Source organism: Rattus norvegicus, chromosome 15, assembly GCF_036323735.1.
Source record: "Rattus norvegicus strain BN/NHsdMcwi chromosome 15, GRCr8, whole genome shotgun sequence".
NCBI lineage: Eukaryota > Metazoa > Chordata > Mammalia > Rodentia > Muridae > Rattus > Rattus norvegicus.
Window position 1 is genome coordinate 37,629,613 of NC_086033.1, and position 23,004 is coordinate 37,652,616.

The 23,004-nt window shown below is 44.0% G+C and overlaps 1 protein-coding gene across 3 annotated transcripts; it reads right to left on the reverse strand.

Annotated features, from left to right (window-relative positions):
- Positions 1-601: 601 nt before the first annotated feature.
- Positions 602-22,324, reverse strand: LOC120093163 (PHD finger protein 11-like). Of its 3 annotated transcripts, none has more exons than XM_039093894.2 (10): positions 21,887-22,319; positions 19,226-19,347; positions 11,893-12,000; positions 8,644-8,777; positions 6,802-6,851; positions 5,893-5,957; positions 5,081-5,144; positions 4,431-4,562; positions 3,032-3,103; positions 602-1,258 (listed from the first exon to the last, which is right to left on the reverse strand). In XM_039093894.2, exons 1-10 carry the CDS (start codon positions 21,927-21,929, stop codon positions 1,038-1,040), a joined length of 1,011 nt encoding a protein of 336 aa, XP_038949822.1. In that variant the 5' UTR covers positions 21,930-22,319; the 3' UTR covers positions 602-1,037. The 3 variants fall into 3 exon arrangements, with proteins under 3 accessions (XP_038949822.1, XP_038949824.1, XP_038949823.1); XM_039093895.2 differs by having other exon boundaries at positions 1,123-1,258; positions 4,279-4,562; positions 21,887-22,321; XM_039093896.2 differs by lacking the exon at positions 11,893-12,000 and having other exon boundaries at positions 21,887-22,324.
- Positions 22,325-23,004: the final 680 nt, after the last annotated feature.

Sequence of the window (23,004 nt, forward strand, 5' to 3'; positions counted from 1 at the left end):
GCCACATAATTTACTGAGATGAACAAATTCCAGTTGAATAAAGCAGCAGAGGAAGCCCTAACATAAGTGTCCCAGCTGGTTCAGACGGGCGCTCACACTGCAGTCATTCCAGTTGACCTGCCAAGAAGTGGCTTAGACTGGCCTTGGTCACCACAGTCTTGTACAGGAGTGATTCCTACACACGTAGGCGTGAGCACTCATTACAAACTAGACCCAATGTTAGGACACGGCCCAACTTCATTCTGACAGGTGCTTTACTGTAACCCAGAGGATCATGGGAGGAAATTAGAAATGTGAATGTGAGAGGAGTCAAGGGTCAGGGCAGTGTCACACGCAGATCTGATGCATATTGTCAGGTGGGGAAAGCCTTCGTTCTCCACATTCCCTATTCCCCATGGTGCTCTTATTCAAAGAGCCCAGTTGAAATGCCGGATTCGGTCTTGAAGATGAAGTTTGTCCTTGTAATGACTGTGCCCACAAAGACACTTCTAAAAAGACTGATGGAGACCCACAGAACTGGTAAGAACAGAATGGTGCACTGTGTCTTGTTACAGATGAGGGCTGCTGGGAACTGTATTAAAGAAACTGTTGATTCTTCACAGTGTTTTGTCAAGCATTTATTAAGTGTGCTCAATGTTGGGAAGGTGGTAGTGAGCAGAAACCCAGGGTACCAGCGAGCTATGCACAGGAGTGAGGCTCTGCTCCATTCTGATGAAGTCACTAATACTGAGAGGAGACCATGATGACACAGACCTACTGCAGGAGTAGCAGAAGCAAGAAGAAAGCTCTAAGATTCCACAAAAGGATGAGCAAAGGCTGTGGTGTGGCTGCCCCTGACTAGGGTGGGTAGGGTAGGTAGGAGGACTTCCTGCTCCTTAGAGGACATGGGGGCCTGATCCAGTTGACCTGAGGAACAGCTGTTACTGTCAGGAGAAGGCAGGACAAGTGAGATGACTAGAGAGGAGCCAAGAAACAACCTGTCAGGTATGGAGCCTGGCTGAGCAGTAGCAGGTCAGAGCTGGAGGGGACTGGATCTGTCACAGGCTGTCTCCTGAGCCTGCTTGCACTTCAGGAGACTCCTGGCATCTGCACTGGTGGTCCTCAGGAGGTAGCAAGGACCCTGAGGTAGAGCCTGAGGGGTCCAGGTCCCCACATTCTTGAAATGAGCACAGGTTCTCTTGTAAGTCTGCGAGTGCCTCAAGCTTCTGCTTCATCTGGTTCAGCCTTTCTTCATATTCACAAGTTTTACTCTTGATTACTTTAAAAGAAGAAAGATGGCTTCAGTGTGTGCAGGAACATGATTAGGAATAGGTTACTGTCTCTAGTCCGGTTCAGTTCAGATAGCCACATTACAGCCACTGGACCTCAAATGAGGAGACAGAGTGGTCTGAGGAGACAGTCCATTTGCACCTTTGCTGCCCTTCCTGACTCAGTGTGGACGCCAGCACGTGTCTTATGAATTTGATTCCTTCCTGGTAGAACAAGCTTACACAGTATTCCTTCATTCAGACTCTGGAGTATGTGGCTGGCCTTCCAGTGACAACCCTTTCATGAGCACACCTCTGGCTCTAAGGACAGTGGAACATCTGCACTTTGGTTATGGTTTAGGAACAGAAAATGTTTACTGTAGAAACCAACCAAGGTGATTGCAGTTGGGTTTAGAATCTTCACAATTGAGCCTTAAAATTCTTAGTTGTCAGAATGACTGCATACCTGTACTCACCTTAAAATACTGGGCTGAGTCTTCCAGATCAGAAAGTCACTCTATCAGTTAGTGTCTTGACATGACCCTATCACATGCAGTGAGACATTTTCCAGACACATGGAGGTCCAGAGGAAATACAGGTTTTTAAAAGCTGGGTATTTTTAAGTTAGTCTTAAAAACAGAAGTCTGAAATGACTTAAAATAATGGTTCTGCTGACCACAACCGATTATTACAGAGTTCAATTAGGAACAAGTAACAGATCGTCACCCTAAAGTGACTGTGCACATTGAGGTGACACAAAATGCCTTCTCAACAGGGAAACCTGCTGTTTAATTGCTTTACTGACAGGCACATACTAGAAAAGATCACCGTCAGGCAGTGTGGTGTTATGCAATGAGAGTAGAGAAGGTACTCACACCAGTCCTGTGACAATCGGACTATCGCCCATAGCCAGAGGTGCAGCACACAGAAGTGTTTGCTGCTGAGAGGGGATCGCAAATGCAGGCTCCTTATGTTTGTTTCTGACAAGGTTTCACTGTGTCCCCTAGGCTGGCAATCCTCCTGCCTCACCCTTTCGACTGCTAGGATTACAGTTGTGCATCACAAAACACAGCTAAAACACATCACTCTTATGGAAGACTAGGTCTCCCTGTTCCTGCCTGCACACTACAATTTAAAAGCAAAAGCAAAACTGACAAAGGAAAAACCCAAAATCAAGGTATCTTGGATAGCCTTACTTTTTTTCTTTTCTCGATTAATTTTAGAATGGTAGTACTCAGTGGTTCCAGATATATGCTTTGATGACAAATCTTAGGAAAAGAACCAGAGAGAAGGACAGGGGCTGTGGGACAGACCACTAATGATACCTTCTTGCTGCCTTGGGGCAGAGAGGCTGCAGGAAGGCTCCTGACTTCCAGCCTGGGCCTGTCTATGCAATGGTCAGAATATTCTAGATTAGGGCCAAAGCCAGTCACTTCTCTGTATCCACAGTGTTTTTTGTCTCCCTGGAAAACACAGCACTGTATTCCAGCCCGTACAAACAACTGTTGTTTCTAAACAGTGGTCTATCATTCTCTGTTGGTCTGTCTAGCTGTCCTTCTGTCTTTCCATCTGCCTTACTGTCCATGTTTCTATTTCTCTATTGTCTATATCTTTTTCTATGTGTACTATTATGGAGGGTTTCTGCAGGATTTTTTTTCTCTCCCTGTCATGCTGGTTTTATGGGATCTTTTTATTTGATGAAAAGTGTTCACTAACTTGTCACCCATCATTGTGATCTGAATCATAAATGTCTCTAAATGTTCCTTATTTTATGAATCACCTACCTTCTTGGAATTTTCTTAGTATGTCTCCAAATAGTCCACAGTCAAACAGTAAGGTCTTGATCCCTTCATAGTCTAGAGGGAGAAACAGTTTCCTGTGTTAATTTTAATATGAATAAGTCACACAGGGAGAAAGAGAAAATAACCCCAACAGGAAGAGAGAGGATCAGAGAAGGGCAGCTCAGTGCAGGCCCAGCAGGGAAGTGGGAGAAGTCTCAGCTCACTGTCTCTGTGCAGCCAGGACTTCTGGGGAGGGAGCACCTGTGCTCCAGGGAGCCCCAGGTGATTAGGAGGCACCCCAAACATTGAGAGTTCTTAGTCTTGAGAAAATAAGCAAATAAAAATTACAAAACAAAAGTCCTCCTTGAAACTGCTAACATATCCTTTGGTTTTGTCATTATTTGCATGTGTGTTCTGTGACACGGGCACAAATAATACTTCAAAACAGGTTTATCTGTGTGTGTGTGTGTGTGTGTGTGTGTGTGTGTGTGTGTGTGTGTGTGTGTGTGTCCTAGAGTTCATACAAGTGTCAGATTCCCAGGAAGTTGAGGGTCCAGGCAGTTGTGTGCTGCCAGATACGGCTGAAAGGACTGAACTCAGGACCTCTTCAACAATCTGTGTTATTCAGCACCAAGGTATCTACTTGACGCCTGTTATAGTTTTCTTAAGGCCCTTGATTTATTAAGAAATAGAACTTGAGGTGCATCAAAATTATAACCTCGATGCTGATTCACAGCACCCACGTTGTGTGGTTTACAACTGTCTATAATTCTGGCTCCAAGGGATCACACAGTTGTATTCTCTGAGGGCATTTAGACTCACATGTCCACCTCCTACACACACACACACACACACACACACACACACACACACACACACAGACACACAGGCACACACACTAAATATATATCTTCAAACAGTGACTGCAGCTGGTATAATACACCAGCCGAATTAACAGAACACAGTTTCAATGATTTCTCCTCACAGGTGAGTACACCTCTGAGAAAGAGATCTCCTGGTCTCAGAGCATTTTTGGCACTAAATATAAAATCTGTGACTTTCAATATCTTCTTGATTTGCTAACTTAAATTCTTTAGATTACTTCTTAGTTTGTGTATCAGTGTTTTGCCCATGTGTACATATGGGTACCATGTTCATCCCTGGTAACTGGACAGGACAGAAGACAGTGTTGGATTCCCCTCAAACTGGAGATATGGTTGTGAGCCACCATGCAGATGCTGGGGACTGACCTTGAGTCTTCTGCAAGTGAAGTGGTGTTCTTGACCACTGAGCCATCTCTCCAGCCCATGATGTGTGTTCTTAAAGAATGGGTTAAAGAAGGGAGGGAAAGCATGAGAAGGTGTGTTTTCTAGAATGTGTTTACATTTAGCCCACTCAGCACCTGACTCTGAAGCAGTCTCATCCATGAATCTTCCATGAATTGAATCCATTTTTTCTAGTATCTGTTCAAATAATTCAGTAAGAAGTCCTGCTTCCAGGCATTTCTTAAGAAAAGGAGCTTTGACAGCTGCATCTACAAACAAAGGATGCATTGTTAGGAGGAAATGGACAGCGATTCACATCATGTGGTCACTATGTACTTTACCAGTTGCTGGGTGAGCATACGTGTCTCATTGTTCTGTAGTTCAAAGAGTAAATGGTCCAAAATGAAATTTCTCTGCTTATAACTGTATAATTTAATATAGTTTTGTAAGATGCTTGAGATGACAGTCCCTAATATTTGTCACAGATTTGGCATAGTAAGGACATAGCCACCTGTCCCTGTGTGGGGTAGCATACCACAGAACTGTAGCCTCAGACAAACATCCCAGCCCTTTTAAGTGTGTCTTCTCAGAATGAGAAGAAAGGGGCCATTCCAGCTCCAAGAACGTTGACACAGCAGTGTTGTAATGGACTGCATAGCTATAGTAAGGATTGGTGTCCTTATTACATACATATCAGATGCCCACAAGAATAAAGATCGAAGCATGACAACATTTCTATAAATATTTGGAGGTCACCACGTTTGTACAGCCATCACTGAGGACAAACCTTTGTGGCCGTGAGGCTCTTCCTTCATGAGTCTTTTAAAGCTACTGAATTTCATCTTTTTTGGCTGGAAAAGAAAACCAAGAGTATATTGACTTTTCATATTGGCCTGGAATAGCACACAAATCAAATGTTCTGCTACATAATCAAGTCTATGAATCAAATCTAACAACACAAACAATGTATTAGACAAACTTTCTCTTTCAGCTTGGTCTTGATGAACTCCTGGATCCAAGTGGCACTGTTAAATAGCTAGGGCCTACAGGGTGTGCTGTTTGTGCTCTGAATAAGAAGGAGCGATTGTTGTCTGATACTAACTCAACGTATAGAAACTGATATAAAAACTGTTTCAAAACTCTCCAACTTCTTTTACATTTTAGTTCTCCTAATCCAGAAATTTTTAAGTTAGAAATTTGGTTAGGTGTGGACCATGTAGCTGGGAAACTCTTGGTTATGAATGAATGCTTGTCTGTACTCTCAGCCTGTTTAGGACTAAGTGCTGTGAAAGGACACAGGTTTGCATAACATGCTTCAAGGAATGATTGACAGAAGCTAAGGAATGACGTCATCCCCTCTGCCTCTAGTCTCCTACTATTCTTAGTATGCTTTCTCCAGGTCAGGATGATCTGTTCTTCCTGAGTGCAGGATTCTCTCCAAGATGCCACCCTAAGAGCAGCTTCCGCTCCACTGAGAACACACAGGAAGGATGGCGTGCATATGCCAACTCCTCCAGTGACTTGAAAACTGTGAGTCTCTGGCATTTAGAAATCTAAGTAAGGACATTATGTGAAGAAATTAGGTCTAAGTCAAATTACCTCTGTGCGAGGGCCCGATGAGAGACTTTTCTTCTTTCCTGTCTTCTTCACGCTTGGACTATCAGCTAAAAGAGAAACCATTCAAGATTTGGACTATGCAAAGCAAGACTGCCGAGTGGGTGTGGTGCACACTTTAATCTCAGCACTGAGGAGGCAGAGGCAGGTGGACCTACAGGGTGAAGGCTAGCCAGATCCCCAGAGTGAGATCCAGGACAGCAAGGGCTGTCTCGAATGTTTGTGTGTGTGTGTGTGTGTGTGTGTGTGTGTGTGTGTGTGTGTGTGTGTTACTGTATGCATTGTTAAAACAAATCCTTTAACTGGATAAACTTGTACAAAAACATGTGCAGATATGGAATTTAAAAATGGCAGATGGTGTTTCATTGAACAGAATAAACAGAATCCTCAACTCTGGCTATAGATAATGATGAAAAGGTACAATATTATCAAAGTTCTCCTATCTGGATCATATGTGCTCAAGCTAATGCTTGCAAAGATGTGGGCAGTCCTGTTGTCTTCATCTAGAGTAGGCTTCTTAGTAAATAATTATCCATATACCTCAGTCTGTCCTGGAATTGTGTGAGAGACACACACAGAAAGAGACAAACGCACACTTATTACTATCCCCATTCCCTGTCTATATACACTAATGTAAAGGAACCCTTTTAGTACTTTCCAATGAGTTATAAACCAATGACAATGACTAGAGGTGGCTCAGTGCTTGTGAGCCCTCACTGCCCTTCCACAGGAACCAGGTCCCCTTCCCAGCACCCACATGGTGACTCACAACCATCTGTAACCGAAGGCATCCACACAAAGGGGCTCATAAAATATTACAAATGAGAAGAGATTAGATTATCTCAGATTTCAGTTAAGTAGTGAGCTTTCTTCAAACTCACTTCAGAAACTTACCACGTTCAGTGGTCTCTTCTTGCTGTGGAGGATGTTCTGGGCAAAATATTCTGAAAATACAGATTTTTAAAGAATCACCGAATCTTTTAATTTGTAGAGATCCACAAATGGATCCTCTAACAGTTTTTCCTCTGCATCCCCAGTGCTAGGAGAAAAGCTACATGACACTACACTGGCTGAAGTATTCATTTTTAAAAATAAATGTTTCTAAGTCTGCATCAAATTGTGAGTCCACACCCGATGTGTGTGAGGGTGGCCACAGATTTTGTGCCCTCTGAGCAGTAGAAAGAGGACTCTGGTCTCTGAAGGTGTGAATGCTGGGTGAGCATTTTGAGCCGTATTAGCTCCTATGCTGTGATGAGGGGCATCTGAAGACCTAGGGTGTAGGATTTGAAGTTTCAGTCCGACGACCCACAATTCTGCTGATCTTCACAGATCACACAGACACTTGTGCAGTACTGTGGAGAACAACTTTTGAAGGTCAGACTTGGATTTGGCCAGTGTCTTCAGAGGGAAGGCAGCACAGCAGGCTGGAGGACTGCAGTGAGGAACTGTAAGGGACTTCTCTGCCCAGGCTTGCCTTTGTCTCAGCCCTTAGCAGACCTAGGGTCTTCCTGTTACCCAGTGCCCTCCATGCAGCCTTCCCAGCAGCACCCAGCTTAGTCACCTCCTCTAGATCTGCATCCTCTGAGCACCTTTCATTTGGTCTCAATTGCATTCCCAGAGGGACTTGGATTTGGGTCCTATCTCTCCTGAACATTGATTTTAGGTTTATATACCATGCTTACCTAGGAGTTTTTGTAACATAAAGAAGTCTAGAAAATATTAGCATAGACTCTCACCTGTGTCTTCCCTGTCCCCAGTGTCAATAATTTTGAGTCTAGGCAAAGCCCCTTTCTACTTCGGAATCTCCCATGAGCCCGTGTCCATTGTGTCCTCTCTGCACTAATGTGCCAACCTGATGATGTCTTGTCTGGTTCATTCTCTCTGAGTATCCCTCAGCACCTTGTGAGGTGTCTCAGTTATTCTATGACCCTCAATGTTGAAATTAAATATCTAAGAACATAGAAGCCCACTTGTTCCTTACTGAAATAATTAAAACTTTTTTTTGAATAGAGTAAGTACTTCCGGTGTGGTCAATAAACAGTTTTTTAAAGTTATCTCTGTGATTTCAAGGCCAGCCTGGTCTACTTGGTAAGATTCTGTCTGAAAAACAGAAACTATTTACAGTAGGTATTTAGTCACTTTCATTTGATTGTGTGTTTATTAATGACTTTCACAGTAAAGTGAGTTCCTTCTGAACATCAACAATGAATGTGAAGTTCTTCTATCTGTTTATCAATAATACATACATAAAAATACTGTTTACCACTGAATGCGCTTTTACAAACAGTAACAAGCTAAGGGCTGGCAAGTGGACTCTGCAGATAAAGGTGTTTGCTGTCAGCTCTGACAGCCTCAGTTCCATGCCTGGGTCCAAGGTGGGAGGACAGACACATGACTTGTGGATGTGTGAGTGAAGGAAGGTGTTTTTCTGTTGCAGAGAAAAACAGGCCTGAACTGGCTCCTGTGTCTTGTAGGACATGCATGCTACCATTATGAATAAAGCTCTCCCAGGAAGAAGAGAGTACAGAGAAGTTTTGGAAAGTCATAAAAACCTTTGAATACTTCTTTTTCCCATCATGTGTAGAAATGAGAAGCTGAGTTCCTCATGGTGTCCCATAATCCTGTTCTCATGTGAAACTCATTTGCATAAATTAAGCCTGAGAAATATGTCACAGCCTAGCCATTCCTTACCCATCCCCACCTCTCCACCATGGAGTTTTAAAGCTATTTGATTACTTGTAAGTTCCAAGATCCTCATCAACTTGAGGAATTGCGTGGTCTTTTTTGGCACAGACATAGTGGTAACTCTTCCTACAGGATGACAAATCACATCCCACGGTGGCACCTCCTTTGTTACACAGTGAGCATTTCTATAGAAGAACAGATCATAATGAGTTAGTATTGTTTCTTTGCTAAAAAAGTAAGGATGTTCTTAAATATTATTTAAGCCAACAGACATGTGTTTTGTCCTGGATATCACTGACATATCCCAGTCTTCACGGGCACACAAAAGATTTGGTAACCCATGAGGAAGTTTCCACGAAACTGTAGCCAACTGGAAGAGAAGGCTGGTATAGACATTTGTATCAAGTTTTACACAAATACAAAGCATGTAGGTGCTTACCAGAAACACTATTAAAAAAGAAAAACATCCCTCTTATAATGAAGTTTTCCTGGGGGAAGTTAGTGGAGGGTGACATCCAAAGGGGGGTGTCCCCTTTCCAAAAGAGAAAAGGAAGGTAGAATTGGGGGAGGACTTTTGTGAGTGAGTACTAGGGGGAGAGGGAGGGCTGGTATTGGGTTGGAAAGTGAATAAATACGAGCTTTTTAGAAGATCTTTTAAAAGCAAAGCTAGCCAGCTTCTTTATCGATAGGCAGGGAATTGGTTGGCGGACATTGATCCTGATATCAGAGCAGTTCCTATTGTGTCACTAAACATTGTGACTTCAGCTGGCACTCTCCATGGCTTCCTCTTAGACAGACCTTTCTCTCTGGGATGGTGGTACCCTCTCTACGGAGTTGCTACTGAAGGAAAAGTGAAATAAAGGGGTCCTGTTGTGAATGTGCAGAGAGTGAACAACACTAACAGCAGAGCTGAACAACACGTTATCTCTTTTGATCAGGTTTTTATTTCCATTCTATCTGATGTTACATGGATGGCGGAGAGAGACCTTAGGCGCTGTGTGCCTGCACAAGCTTTTGTGCACTACCAGAGACTTATCCTGTGATGACAGGCAGGCCAGTCATGACCCAGGCTGCTTGGCTCTATCCTTTGACTAAAGGAGGTCTAAGCAGAAATGGGACAGCACTTTTGGGATCCCAGGTAAGGATCCGAACATAATACGTAAGGAAAGACACAAAGAAAACTCAAACGTAGATGAATAATAAGATTAACATAGAGGTAGAGTTCTAGATCAAAGCTCCTGGTTTAGAGCACTTATTTAATTGTGGAGGAGCGACATAGCTGCATGAACACAGAAACACATGAGACTGCTACCTCACAATACACTTGCTGACAGTTCTGCCATGAGGATAAGTCCTGTCAGAGGATAGAATATCAGGTGACAAAATGCCTCCAGAAGGCCGGACTGTAGGCACACCTCTAGAGCATTACTTAATTAGCGATGGATAGGGGAGGGTCCAGAACACTGTGGATGGAGCCGTCTGGGCTAGCATCCCTCGGTCCTGTAAGAGAGAAGACTGACAAAGCCATGTGTAGCAAGCCATTAAGCAGGACTCATCCTTGGCCTCTGCCTCAGCTCCCGCCTCCAGGTTCCTGACCTTTTTGAGTTGCTGCCCGACTTCATTCACGATGGACTATGAGGTGAATATATAAGCCACATAAAACACTTCCTCCCCAACTTGCTTGGGTCCTTGGGCTTCACCACAGCAATGACAACCCCAACCTAGACATTTCCCCTGGGAATTCCTTACCTTTGTTCCCATGCTATGAAAGAGTTCAAAGGCCCTACTTTCTGAGGAGCCTTTGTGTGAGGATGATAGTGATCCCCCCAAAGCATGTACATGGCTGTTCTGTTACTGCCTCGGTACTGGCCTCTCTCCTCCATGAGGTAGGCACCCAGCAATTGTGCAGAAACCAAGGTTCTAGAAACACTTTTCACTGAGAGAATAGCTCATGCCACATGTTTGTTTCACATCCCTTTCTGTTGCCTGCACTTCCAATGCATCACAGTTTCCCAATAGGAAAGTCCATGAAAACTCTCACGGATCACAACCGCTTTCTCCATATTCTGTTTACCCAGCTGCCCTCATTCTGGTCTGGGCTGTTTCCATGTAGACAAACTCTACAACAGTAGTTCTCATGTTGTGGGTCACGACCATAGGAATACATATATTCCATGGGCTTAAGAACCAGGAATCAGCTCAGTGGGTAAATTGCATTTATAAAGGGCCAAAGAAAATAAGTGAATGGTTGGTGGTTCCTAAGACCACTTGAAATATGTATTTTCTGTTGGAACAGACCCACAGCTTGAGAGAGACCCACCACTCTAGAATCCAATGGTAGATTTCCTTAACACTTGTCATGAACCAAAACCAATCAGCACAGAATAATGAAGCTTACATTTCAGTTGATGACCTGCCACTTTCTAATTAGAAGACAGTTTACATAGCTCCTGCTGACATAGATAATGAGGCTTTGCAACCTAACATACGTGTGTGTCTCCAGTCAATGATACCTTACTGTGGGTGTGACATCCTGTTTACTCATCTGTAAATGGCCTGTTATAAATGTAGCCAGGAGACAAAGTTGACCTTGGAGGAGAGCCTCTGAGCCCTCCTCTTTCCTGGAAAGGCCCATATGCCCTCAGCTCCCAGGCAGATGCTGTCAGTGATAACCACCCAAACTGGTGCAGAAAGACATCAGTCACCTGTGACCTTCAGAGGACATTGTCCTCCATGTCAAGGATGAAGCCTTTTGCTCTGCATGCTGCCTGCAGCTCTGTGGCAGGACAGCAGAGGAAGAACTGAGATGGCGCTGTTGAGCTGTGAAATTGGAACTTGCTCTGCTGAAGTGACAGGAAGGACTTGTTCCAGCCTGTCTGACCAGTGTTTTCTCTCAGACAGAAGGGGCTCAAGCCTGCTCTCCTGATGTAAGCAGAGAGCGTCAGCTGAGGCAGGGTCTCACAGTCCACCTTCCAGCTCTCCTCATGTTTCTCGAAACTTACTTTACCTCAGACTCTGTTTTTAGGTGGAAGGTTTATTTTATTTTTACTTCTGTGTCTGAGAGAACAAGTCTGTAAGTACATGTCTCTGTGGAGGCCAGCAGTGGGCGTCTGATACCCTGGAACTGGAGGTACAAGCAGTTCTGAGTTGCCATTTGGTGATGGGGACCAAACTCAGGACTTCTGGATGGGTAGCAAGCATTCTGAACTGCTGCACCATGTCTCCACACCCATGAAGACTGTCCTTTGAACGTAGTACAAAAGACTCATGATTTATGGATAATAAGACATGTCAACTTACCAATCTTCTCCCTCTCCAGATCTCTTTCTTCACTGACTTTACAGCAAAGCTTCTGGCTGGATTACGTGGATCATGAGGACCACACTCCACCAGTCCTGATGAATACAGCTGCACAGTGAGAGAAACCCAGAGTTGGTGTGAAGCATTCCTGATGGACACAAGTCAGGGATGGTTCTGAACAGGGCTGAAGAGGATGCAGAGTGGACCAGGACTCAGAGCACTGGCCACTGTGCACTAGATAACCGGATGTGAGCCATGGAACTCCTGTGAGAACCCTCAGTCTGCAGACACAGTTGTCCTTGGTAACTGATCTCTTTTCAGGCAGACACCCCTGTTCCTGCCTAAGAATGCAGAGCAGGCAATGACTGAAGCCATGGAGTCAGAGAAACCAAAGCAAGGTACAGAGGCCATTCCTGGTGGCTTCCCAGGCCTTCTTAGAATTCAGTGACCATGGTTGCCTCCACAACCATATCACAGACCTTCACTCTGTTGTCCCTGTTGAGATAGGGTCTCACTGTGGCCTCTGTGGACTGAAACTCAGAGTAGAGTCCACCTGTCTCTGGTCCTGAGTGCTAGGACTAAAGCCATACACGGCTACACCTGGATCTCACGATGTTTTTAAAGATAGGGTCTTTCTACCCACCCCGCTTTACATGGAAGTTGGCTCTTCTCAGCTTCTTTGCAGTGGAAATGAGGTATGGGCGACCACAGCTACCCCCAAACTTCCTTGTGTGTTATAGCAGCCACAATCTCTTTTCTCTTCAGCATTTTAGAGGACGTTGAGATAGCTCTGTGCTTCCTCACATGTACTATTCTTCCAGTTTTTCACAGGGTCTGCATCCAGCTCCCAGCTCGAGGCTGCCAGCTCACAATTGTCTGAACTCCAGCTCCACAGGGTCAACACATGGGTACACCCATACATTAAAATCTTTCTAAGATTTTCCTATGTGTGTGTGTAGGCGTGTGTGTGTGTGTGTGTGTGTGTGTGTGTGTGTGTGTGTGTGTGTGTGTGCATTCATGAGTATGCGTGTTTGTGTCTGTGTTGTGTGTCTGCATGCAGAGAGGACAGCGACTTCCTTTGGCTTTTGCTCTCTACCACTCTTTGGTTTGTTTCTAAGATTGCTTTTTTTTTTTTAATAAAAAAATGAGTGTTTTTCCTGAATGTATCTATCTATGTTTATCATATGCATGTTAATTTTCGCACAGGTTAGAAAAAGGTATTAGATCCCAGGATATGGACTTACAAATACTTGTGAGCCAACGCCTGTGTGCTGGGAACTGGACCTGGGTCCTCTACTAGAGCAACTTAACCACACAGCCATCTCTCCAGCCCCATTCTATCTTGTTTTTTGAGATAGCCACTCCCTGACCTTGGAGAGCTCACAAGTTCAGCTCACCTGGTTGGACAGCAGGGTCCTCCTGTCTTTTTTTTTTTTTTTTAATTAACTTGAGTATTTCTTATATACATTTCGAGTGTTATTCCCTTTCCCGGTATCCGGGCAAACAAAGCCCTCCCCCCTCCCCTTCCTTATGGGTGTTCCCCTCCCAACCCTCCCCCCATTGCCGCCCTCCCCCCACCAGTCTAGTTCACTGGGGGTTCAGTCTTAGCAGGACCCAGGGCTTCCCCTTCCACTGGTGCTCTTACTAGGAAATTCATTGCTACCTATGAGGTCAGAGTCCAGGGTCAGTCCATGTATAATCTTTAGGTAGTGGCTTAGTCCCTGGAAGCTCTGGTTGCTTGGCATTGTTGTTCATAAGGGGTCTCGAGCCCCTTCAAGCTCTTCCAGTTCTTTCTCTGATTCCTTCAACGGGGGTCCTATTCTCAGTTCAGTGGTTTGCTGTTGGCATTCGCCGTATTCTGGCTGTGTCTCTCAGGAGCGATCTACATCCGGCTCCTGTCGGTCTGCACTTCTTTGCTTCATCCATCTTGTCTAATTGGGTGGCTGTATATGTATGGGCCACATGTGGGGCAGACTCTGAATGGGTGTTCCTTCAGTCTCTGTTTTAATCTTTGCCTCTCTCTTCCCTGCCAAGGGTGTTCTTGTTCCCCTTTTAAAGAAGGAGTGAAGCATTCACATTTTGATCATCCGTCTTGAGTTTCATTTGTTCTAGTCATCTAGGGTAATTCAAGCATTTGGGCTAATAGCCACTTATCAATGAGTGCATACTATGTATGTCTTTCTGTGATTGGGTTAGCTCACTCAGGATGATGTTTTCCAGTTCCAAACATTTGCCTACGAATTTCATAAAGTCGTTGTTTTTGATAGCTGAGTAATATTCCATTGTGTAGATGTACCACATTTTCTGTATCCATTCCTCTGTTGAAGGGCATCTGGGTTCTTTCCAGCTTCTGGCTATTATAAATAAGGCTGCAATGAACATAGTGGAGCACGTGTCTTTGTTATTTGTTGGGGCATCTTTTGGGTATATGCCCAAGAGAGGTATAGCTGGATCCTCAGGCAGTTCAATGTCCAATTTTCTGAGGATCCTCCAGACTGATTTCCAGAATGGTTGTACCAGTTTGCAATCCCACCAACAATGGAGGAGTGTTCCTCTTCCTCCACATCCTCGCCAGCATCTGTTGTCCCCTGAGTTTTTGATCTTAGCCATTCTCACTGGTGTGAGGTGAAATCTCAGGGTTGTTTTGATTTGCATTTCCCTTATGACTAAAGATGTTGAACATTTCTTTAGGTATTTCTCAGCCATTCGGCATTCCTCAGCTGTGAATTCTTTGTTAGCTCTGAACCCCATTTTTTAATAGGGTTATTTGTTTCCCTGCGGTCTAACTTCTTGAGTTCTTTGTATATTTTGGATATAAGGCCTCTATCTGTTGTAGGATTGGTAAAGATCTTTTCCCAATCTGTTGGTTGCCGTTTTGTCCTAACCACAGTGTCCTTTGCCTTACAGAAGCTTTGCAGTTTTATGAGATCCCATTTGTCGATTCTTGATCTTAGAGCGAAGCCATTGGTGTTTTGTTTAGGAAATTTTTTCCAGTGCCCATGTGTTCCAGATGCTTCCCTAGTTTTTCTTCTATTAGTTTGAGTGTATCTGGTTATTTGTGGAGGTCCTTGATCCACTTGGACTTAACCTTTGTACAGGGTGATAAGCATGGATCGATCTGCATTCTTCTACATGTTGCCCTCCAGTTGAACCAGCACCATTTGCTGAAAATGCTGGGAGACCTTTAATGACTGCTTCTATTTCCTTAGAAGTTATGGGGTTGTTTAACTGGTTTATCTGTTCCTGATTTAACTTTGGTACCTGGTATCTGTCTAGGAAATTGTCCATTTCCTGAAGATTTTCAAGTTTTGTTGAATATAGGTTTTTATATTAAGATCTGATGATTTTTCAAATTTCCTCTGAATCTGTAGTTATGTCTCCCTTTTCATTTCTGATTTTGTTAATTTGGACGCACTCTCTGTGTCCTCTCGTTAGTCTGGCTAAGGGTTTATCTATCTTGTTGATTTTCTCAAAGAACCAACTTTTGGTTCTGTTGATTCTTTCTATGGTCCTTTTTGTTTCTACTTGGTTGATTTCAGCTCTGAGTTTGATTATTTCCTGCCTTCTACTCCTCCTGGGTGTATTTGCTTCTTTTTGTTCTAGAGCTTTTAGGTGTGCTGTCAAGCTGCTGACATATGCTCTCTCCTGTTTCTTTCTGCAGGCACTCAGCGCTATGAGTTTTCCTCTTAGCACAGCTTTCATTGTGTCCCATAAGTTTGGGTATGTTGTACCTTCATTTTCATTAAATTCTAAAAAGTCTTTAATTTCTTTCTTTATTTCTTCCTTGACCAGGTTATCATTGAGTAGAGCATTGTTCAATTTCCACGTATATGGGCATTCTTCCCTTATTGTTATTGAAGACCAGTTTTAGGCCGTGGTGGTCCGATAGCACGCATGGGATTATTTCTATCTTTCTGTACCTGTGGAGGCCCGTTTTTTGACCAACTATATGGTCAATTTTGGAGAAAGTACCATGAGGAGCTGAGAAGAAGGTATATCCTTTTGCTTTAGGATAGAATGTTCTATAAATATCTGTTAAGTCCATTTGGCTCATGACTTCTCTTAGTCTGTCTACGTCTCTGTTTAATTTCTGTTTCCATGATCTGTCCATTGATGAGAGTGGGGTGTTGAAATCTCCTACTATTATTGTGTGAGGTGCAATGTGTGTTTTGAGTTTTAGTAAGGTTTCTTTTACGTATGTAGGTGCCCTTGTATTTGGGGCATAGATATTTAGGATTGAGAGTTCATCTTGGTGGATTTTTCCTTTGATGAATATGAAGTGTCCTTCCTTATCTTTTTTGATGACTTTTAGTTGAAAATTGATTTTATTTGATATTAGAATGGCTACTCCAGCTTGCTTCTTCTGACCATTTGCTTGGAAAATTGTTTTCCAGCCTTTCACTCTGAGGTAATCTCTGTCTTTGTCTCTGAGGTGTGTTTCCTCTAGGCAGCAGAATGCAGGGTCCTCGTTGCGTATCCAGTTTGTTAATCTATGTCTTTTTATTGGGGAGTTGAGGCCATTGATGTTGAGAGATATTAAGGAATAGTGATTATTGCTTCCTGTTATATTCATATTTGGATGTGAGGTTATGTTTGTGTGCTTTCATTCTCTTTGTTTTGTTGCCAAGACGATTAGTTTCTTGCTTTTTCTAGGGTATAGCTTGCCTCCTTATGTTGGGCTTTACCATTTATTATCCTTTGTAGTGCTGGATTTGTAGAAAGATATTGTGTAAATTTGTTTTTGTCATGGAATATCTTGGTTTCTCCATCTATGTTAATTGAGAGTTTTGCAGGATACAGTAACCTGGGTTGGCATTTGTGTTCTCTTAGGGTCTGTATGACATCAGTCCAGGATCTTCTGGCCTTCATAGTTTCTGGCGAGAAGTCTGGTGTGATTCTGATAGGTCTGCCTTTATATGTTACTTGACCTTTTTCCCTTACTGCTTTTAATATTCTTTCTTTATTTTGTGCGTTTGGTGTTTTGACTATTATGTGACGGGAGGTGTTTCTTTTCTGGTCCAATCTATTTGGAGTTCTGTAGGCTTCTTGTATGCCTATGGTTTCTCTTTTTTTAGATTAGGGAAGTTTTCTTTATGATTTTGTTGAAGATATTTACTGGTCCTTTGAGCTGGGAGTCTTCACTCTCTTCTAAACCTATTATCCTTAGGTTTGATCTTCTCATTGAGTCCTGGATTTCCTGTATGTTTTGGACCAGTAGCTTTTTCCGCTTTACATTATCTTTGACAGTTGAGTCAATGATTTCTATGGAATCTTCTGCTCCTGAGATTCTCTCTTCCATCTCTTGTATTCTGTTGGTGAAGCTTGTATCTACAGCTCCTTGTCTCTTCTTTTGGTTTTCTATATCCAGGGTTGTTTCCATGTGTTCTTTCTTGATTGCTTCTATTTCCATTTTTAATTCCTTCAACTGTTTGATTGTGTTTTCCTGGAATTCTTTCAGGGATTTTTTGCGATTCCTCTCTGTATGCTTCTACTTGTTTATTAATGTTTTCCTGTGTTTCCCTAAGGGAGTTCTTCACGTCTTTCTTGAAGTCCTCCAGCATCATGATCAAATATGATTTTGAAACTAGATCTTGCTTTTCTGTTGTGTTTGGATATTCCATGTTTGTTTTGGTGGGAGAATTGGGCTCCGATGATGCCACGTAGTCTTGGTTTCTGTTGCTTGGGTTCCTGCGCTTGCCTCTCGCCATCAGATTATCTCTAGTGTTACTTCGTTCTGCTATTTCTGACAGTGGCTAGACTGTCCTATAAGCCTGTGTGTCAGGAGTGCTGTAGACCTGTTTTCCTCTCTTTCAGTCAGTTATGGGGACAGAGTGTTCTGCTTTCGGGCATGTAGTTTTCCTCTCTACAGGTCTTCAGCTGTTCCTGTGGGGCTGTGTCTTGAGTTCACCAGGCAGCTTTCTTGCAGCAGAAGAGTTGGTCTTACCTGTGGTCCCGAGGCTCAAGTTCGCTCGTGGGGTGCTGCCCACGGGCTCTCTGCAGCGGCAGCAACCAGGAAGACCTGTGCCACCCCTTCCGGGAGCTTCAGTGCACCAGGGTTCCAGATGGCCTTTGGTGTTTTCCTCTGGCGTCAGAGATGTGTGTGCAGAGAGCAGTCTCTTCTGTTTTCCCAGGCTTGTCTGCCTCTCTGAAGGTTTAGCTCTCCCTTCCACGGGATTTGGGTGCAGAGAACTGTTTATCCAGTCTGTTTCCTTCAGGTTCCGGCGGTGTCTCAGGCAGGGGTCCTGCCGCTCCTGGGCCCTCCCCCACGGGAGCCCAGAGGCCTTATACAGTTTCCTCTTGGGCCAGGGATGTGGGCAGGGGTGGGCAGTGTTGGTGGTCTCTTCCGCTCTGCAGCCTCAGGAGTGCCCATCTGACCAGGCAGTGAGGTCTCTTTCCCACGTGGTCTGGGAGCAGAGAGCTGCTGCGGGCTGGGATCCGCGGGTGTGGGACTTCAGGTCAGGGTCCTCCTGTCTTTACTCCACACCGTGGGACAGTGTATGCCAGGTGGAGATTTATGTATGGATCCTGGGGTGGAAGTCAGGACTTCATACTCAAGTTCCCAGCACTTCCCTAACTGAGCCACCAGCTTTCTAGCTCCAGAGAGCTAAGTCTCCCGAGTCACATAAACCTAAACAATGGGCTGGCTTTCACTTGAAGGTTAATGTCACAGAGAAACTCAAAAAACTGAAGAGCATGAGAAACATGAGAAAAAACTTGTGACACTTTCATAGGCAAATTTTTTTAATAAGAATGCTAAATCATTATGCAAACGTTCATTCTTGAATGTAGAAGTCAAATAATGGCCCTGAGAAGTAGTTCTGTGATTTGGCCACGATTTGGAGTTAGGGTTTCTTTGTGTTTCTGCTCTGCTGCCTCAGCCGCATTTACATGTTGTATCTATCGTGATTAAAAGTTGCTCTTTGAAAGATGCTGAGAGAAAAAGTTGGGCCAATGCTCATGCCTAGTTTTGATTAATAAATAGTTCTTCTGTGTGAGTAGATTCTTCCACACTCAAACATACAGGACAGATACATAATTCAAACCAGATCTGACAGCTGGATGCGGCCCTATACACCATAAGTCTCAGCACTCAGGAGACTGGGGCACATAGACCTAATCGGCATTTCCACCTCAAAGGCCCTCTGCCCCTGCAGACATTATGGCTTCTGTCATCATAGTGTTCAAGCAGAGATCTTCCATGGTAGTTTGAGCCACCACAAGGTTTCTGGGAAAGGAAACTGGTTTGTTTGGAAGAACATTTAATGCTCTTAATCACTGAGCAATCTTTTCAGTCATAAACATGTAGCTTTAAAGTTATTTACCAGTAACTTACCAAACAGTTTTCATGAGCAGCTATATTTGCTGATGGTGCAAAGTAAATCACACTCCACTCATGACCCTCAGGGCAGAGGGCACATGTCCTCTTCTCCATCCTCTCTGGAGACAGACTGTCACCTATAAATAATATCCAGGTTAAAACAGAAAAGCATTTATATGGCCTTGCTAGCTCCTCCAGGAAAAAGGCCCTCTTATGCTAGAGTCTTAACTCCTGGAACAATTACAAATCAACAATCTAGTCAGTGAAAAGTAGCATCTCTTGTGTGGTACAGCCTGTCTTCAGTGCTTACGATCAGTGCTGTCAACAGAAAGAGAGCAAGCCACATAGGTTGGCTATGAAAAGCTTCTAGAGGCCTTACTGACGTGAATAAAATACATTTAAAAAATCTCTGATGATGTCTGAGACAGCAGTGTAGAGCAAAGATTGATTCCATGTCTATTTAGCAAAGACAGTAAGAGTAGGTTCACCTGTGTGGCCTATGAGCTCCCTTACCATGGGATCTTAGTAAGATTTACAGCAAGAGGCACATGCTTTGTCCTGCTGGTCCCAACTCCATTAGAAATCAGTTGGTCACTCCTATAACACTGTGTCACTCTTCTATCAGGGACATGTCCTGCCTTGCTTGTTGTTACAGTAACTCAGTATTCACACCATTGTCAGATTGTGGTCTCTCCAACGAACCTCATGGCACCTTTCAGTACTATGAAAGCTAGACAACAGGGAGGAATATGATTATTGCTTAATTTCTCTGTGACCTGTGCCTAATAATATGGTGTCTTTGGCAATAGGAACCTGTTATCAAGTTCTCACCTTGCCGCTGTACAGAGAATAGTGTCTAAAACAAACACACCACTGACCCCAAGGCTCAGGGAATATGGTAGAAGTTATGATGGAAGGTTGCTACGATCCAAAGAAACATTGTCCTCAAGACATTACAGAAATGCTGTGATCATGAACTCAAAGCAGCTGTGTTTGTAGCCAAGGGTGCCTGCAAAGGGTGTGCATAGGATCAAGCCAGTTAAAATTGAAGCTGGCATGGTGGTGGGGGTTGGTAGGCAGCACTCACTAACATCCACCTCTAACTGAGAAGATCTGTCAGTTGATGGTTTGTGGGGGAAGGTGTGTTGGTTTTCCTGTAGGGTGTGACCCCTCTTAGGCCTACCATGGTTTCATGGTTGAAAACAAACGCACACACACACACACACACACACACACACACAGAGAGAGAGAGAGAGAAAGAGAGAGAGAGAGAGAGAGAGAGAGAGAGAGAGAGAGAGAGAGAGAGAGAATAATCTGGAGGTAGTAAACTACTCCACATGGAGAAAAAAAGCAAAGGAATATTTCAGAAACACAAGGTAAAAACAATCAACAAGGCAGGAGCAAGATGAAGATCCCAATGGATACGCCAGAACACCCCGTGTCCGTACAGGACACTATATAAAGATGGATATTCTACTATCTTTAAGGAAGTTTCCAGCTTAATGCAATTTCAATGTATATACATATATAAATACACTCATACATACATACGTACATAAACACATACATATATACATACATACTAGGGTATAGAGTACTAGCTCTGTAGATGAATGCTCTTACATGTTTTGCAGAGGAACAAGGCTCAGTCCCCAGCACCTACTTGGTGACCTATAGTAATTTCTATCTCTGGTCTATGGGGGGATCCTTTGCTTTCTTCTTCTACACACCAAATCAAGTGCATGGGGACTATACAATCATTTATGCAGGTGAGATAGTTATACACAAAATAAACCTCAAACATATACTAGTTGCAGGATGGTTACAGGCTGAAATAAATCATTAGTAACTGCAAATTTGACTGTAGACATCTCTGCCAAGTGGGTGAGGATAAGGGAACCCTGGGTTGTCTCAGGGATGGAAGGATGCTTTTGCTGAAATAGTGACTTCCCTTGGGCAGTGATCACTGCAATCACTGTTGATTGGAAGGGCTGAAAAGATTTGGCATTAGTGCCTTCCTATTGTGTCTGCATTTCCTGCTTTAACCTGTGGGTCAGGTTCCTACTGGAAAGACAGGACTGGGGCAGGGTTATACTAGCCTGTCAGCCACAGCTCTCCTGCTGTCCTCTGTCTGAGAGAGGACTTCCTGTGCATTCTTGAGTTTATGATTTTCTAAGATAATTCCAGAAACCTGTGAACCACAAAGCTGACAAAAACCTGGATCATCATGTTCTTATGATACGAGAAAACCATCTCAAGGAGATTCTCACCATGGCCCTGAAAATATCAGCCTACACAACACACGTTTTTAGGACACTGATGGCTCTAAGAAACACACAACCCCAACCTGGTCCTCAGTATTCTCCAATTGCCCTCAAAGACCTGGACTTCCTTTCCAGATTGCCAGCATCTCCAATAAAGCCTAGCGTCTTTCTCAAGAGTATGTCTGCTCTACTCACTTTACAGTACAGAACTTCCAGAACGTTGGAGAGAGGACCCAAGATGGCCAAACAGGCCAATATAGAACTGTCATGTTCCTGAGTGCCCCAGGACCTAGAACTTTCCCAAATACTGCAAGCCCAGCTCCACCCCCAGCAGTGTCCTGGATTCCCCTGGGTTGTGGGGAGGGGGAAAAGAGTATGGCATGTTCCTGCAGGCCATCACTCTAATACTCACCAGTTGAGACTGGGCCACATGGTGGTGCTGTCTCTTCGGCCATGACTGGGCACTTGCACTCCTGGAAGTGCAACTGAGTTTCTAGTTTAGGGTTTACAGGTTCTGCTTCTAGCTTTTAGTTTCGTTTCTGTAAGCTTGTGTGGTGATCGGGAAGACCCAGTCCGGAGGGAGTGCACTCTGGGAGCAGTGCATGCTGGCAGATTTTCAACACTGCATAGTCAGGTTAAAAGTGCTCAGGACTGGTTTCTCTGCCAATGTGAGGAAACTGTGGCCAAAAATACCTTAGGGGAGGAAATGCTTTATATGACTAACAGGCTCCAGTCATCATGCAGAGAAGAAGGAAGAAAGCAGGGGCAGGAGGCTTTCTGGATGCTTCCCTTGGCTCCCTAACCCTGCTGTGCACTACAGCACACACACACCTGCCCCATGCTGGAGCTGCCCTCCCTGGAATGTCCCTCCCTCCATCAACCCAGTCAGGAAAACGTCACTCGGGACACTCTGATGAAGGCAAATACGGTGAAGGTTCTGCTTCCCAGGTGTGTCACGTTGACAACTCCAAAAAGCCATCAATCAGCTTGAGAAAAACCACAGCAGACACCCCGACCTTGCCTGTGCTTAACTTAAGGAACAACTGATCTGTCCTCCTGAAACTGGTAACACACCCTTTGGTCTACCCAGGACTATCTTTAAATGACACAAAATCAAGACCCTAAACTCAGGTGTCAGTAAGGAGTCTTTATTTAGCACCCATGGGCTACAAAGCACCACAGAGATGCAGACTTTTCAGTCCCAGGGAAAAAGAAATATCCATGTAGGCACCAACATACAGGAAGTAGAATTTTAAAAGTTTATTCTTTTGTGGGGAAATAAAAGATAAACTCTAGGGGGCATGCACTCTAGGAGGACAAAGGGCAGCCTGTGCCTGCCAGAAGAAGGGCAAGTCAACAGGGCAACATGGACAGCCTGGGCAAAATGAAAGGTCCTAACACAGGATGACAAGGGCCTTGGGTAGGTCCTGGAGAAGTCCTTTCTCACAGTATCAGGAAGAACAGGTGAGCAAGACCCGTGCTTCTGAGGAAAGTGTCTACCTTCCAAGATCAAGACCAGGGAAATATGGG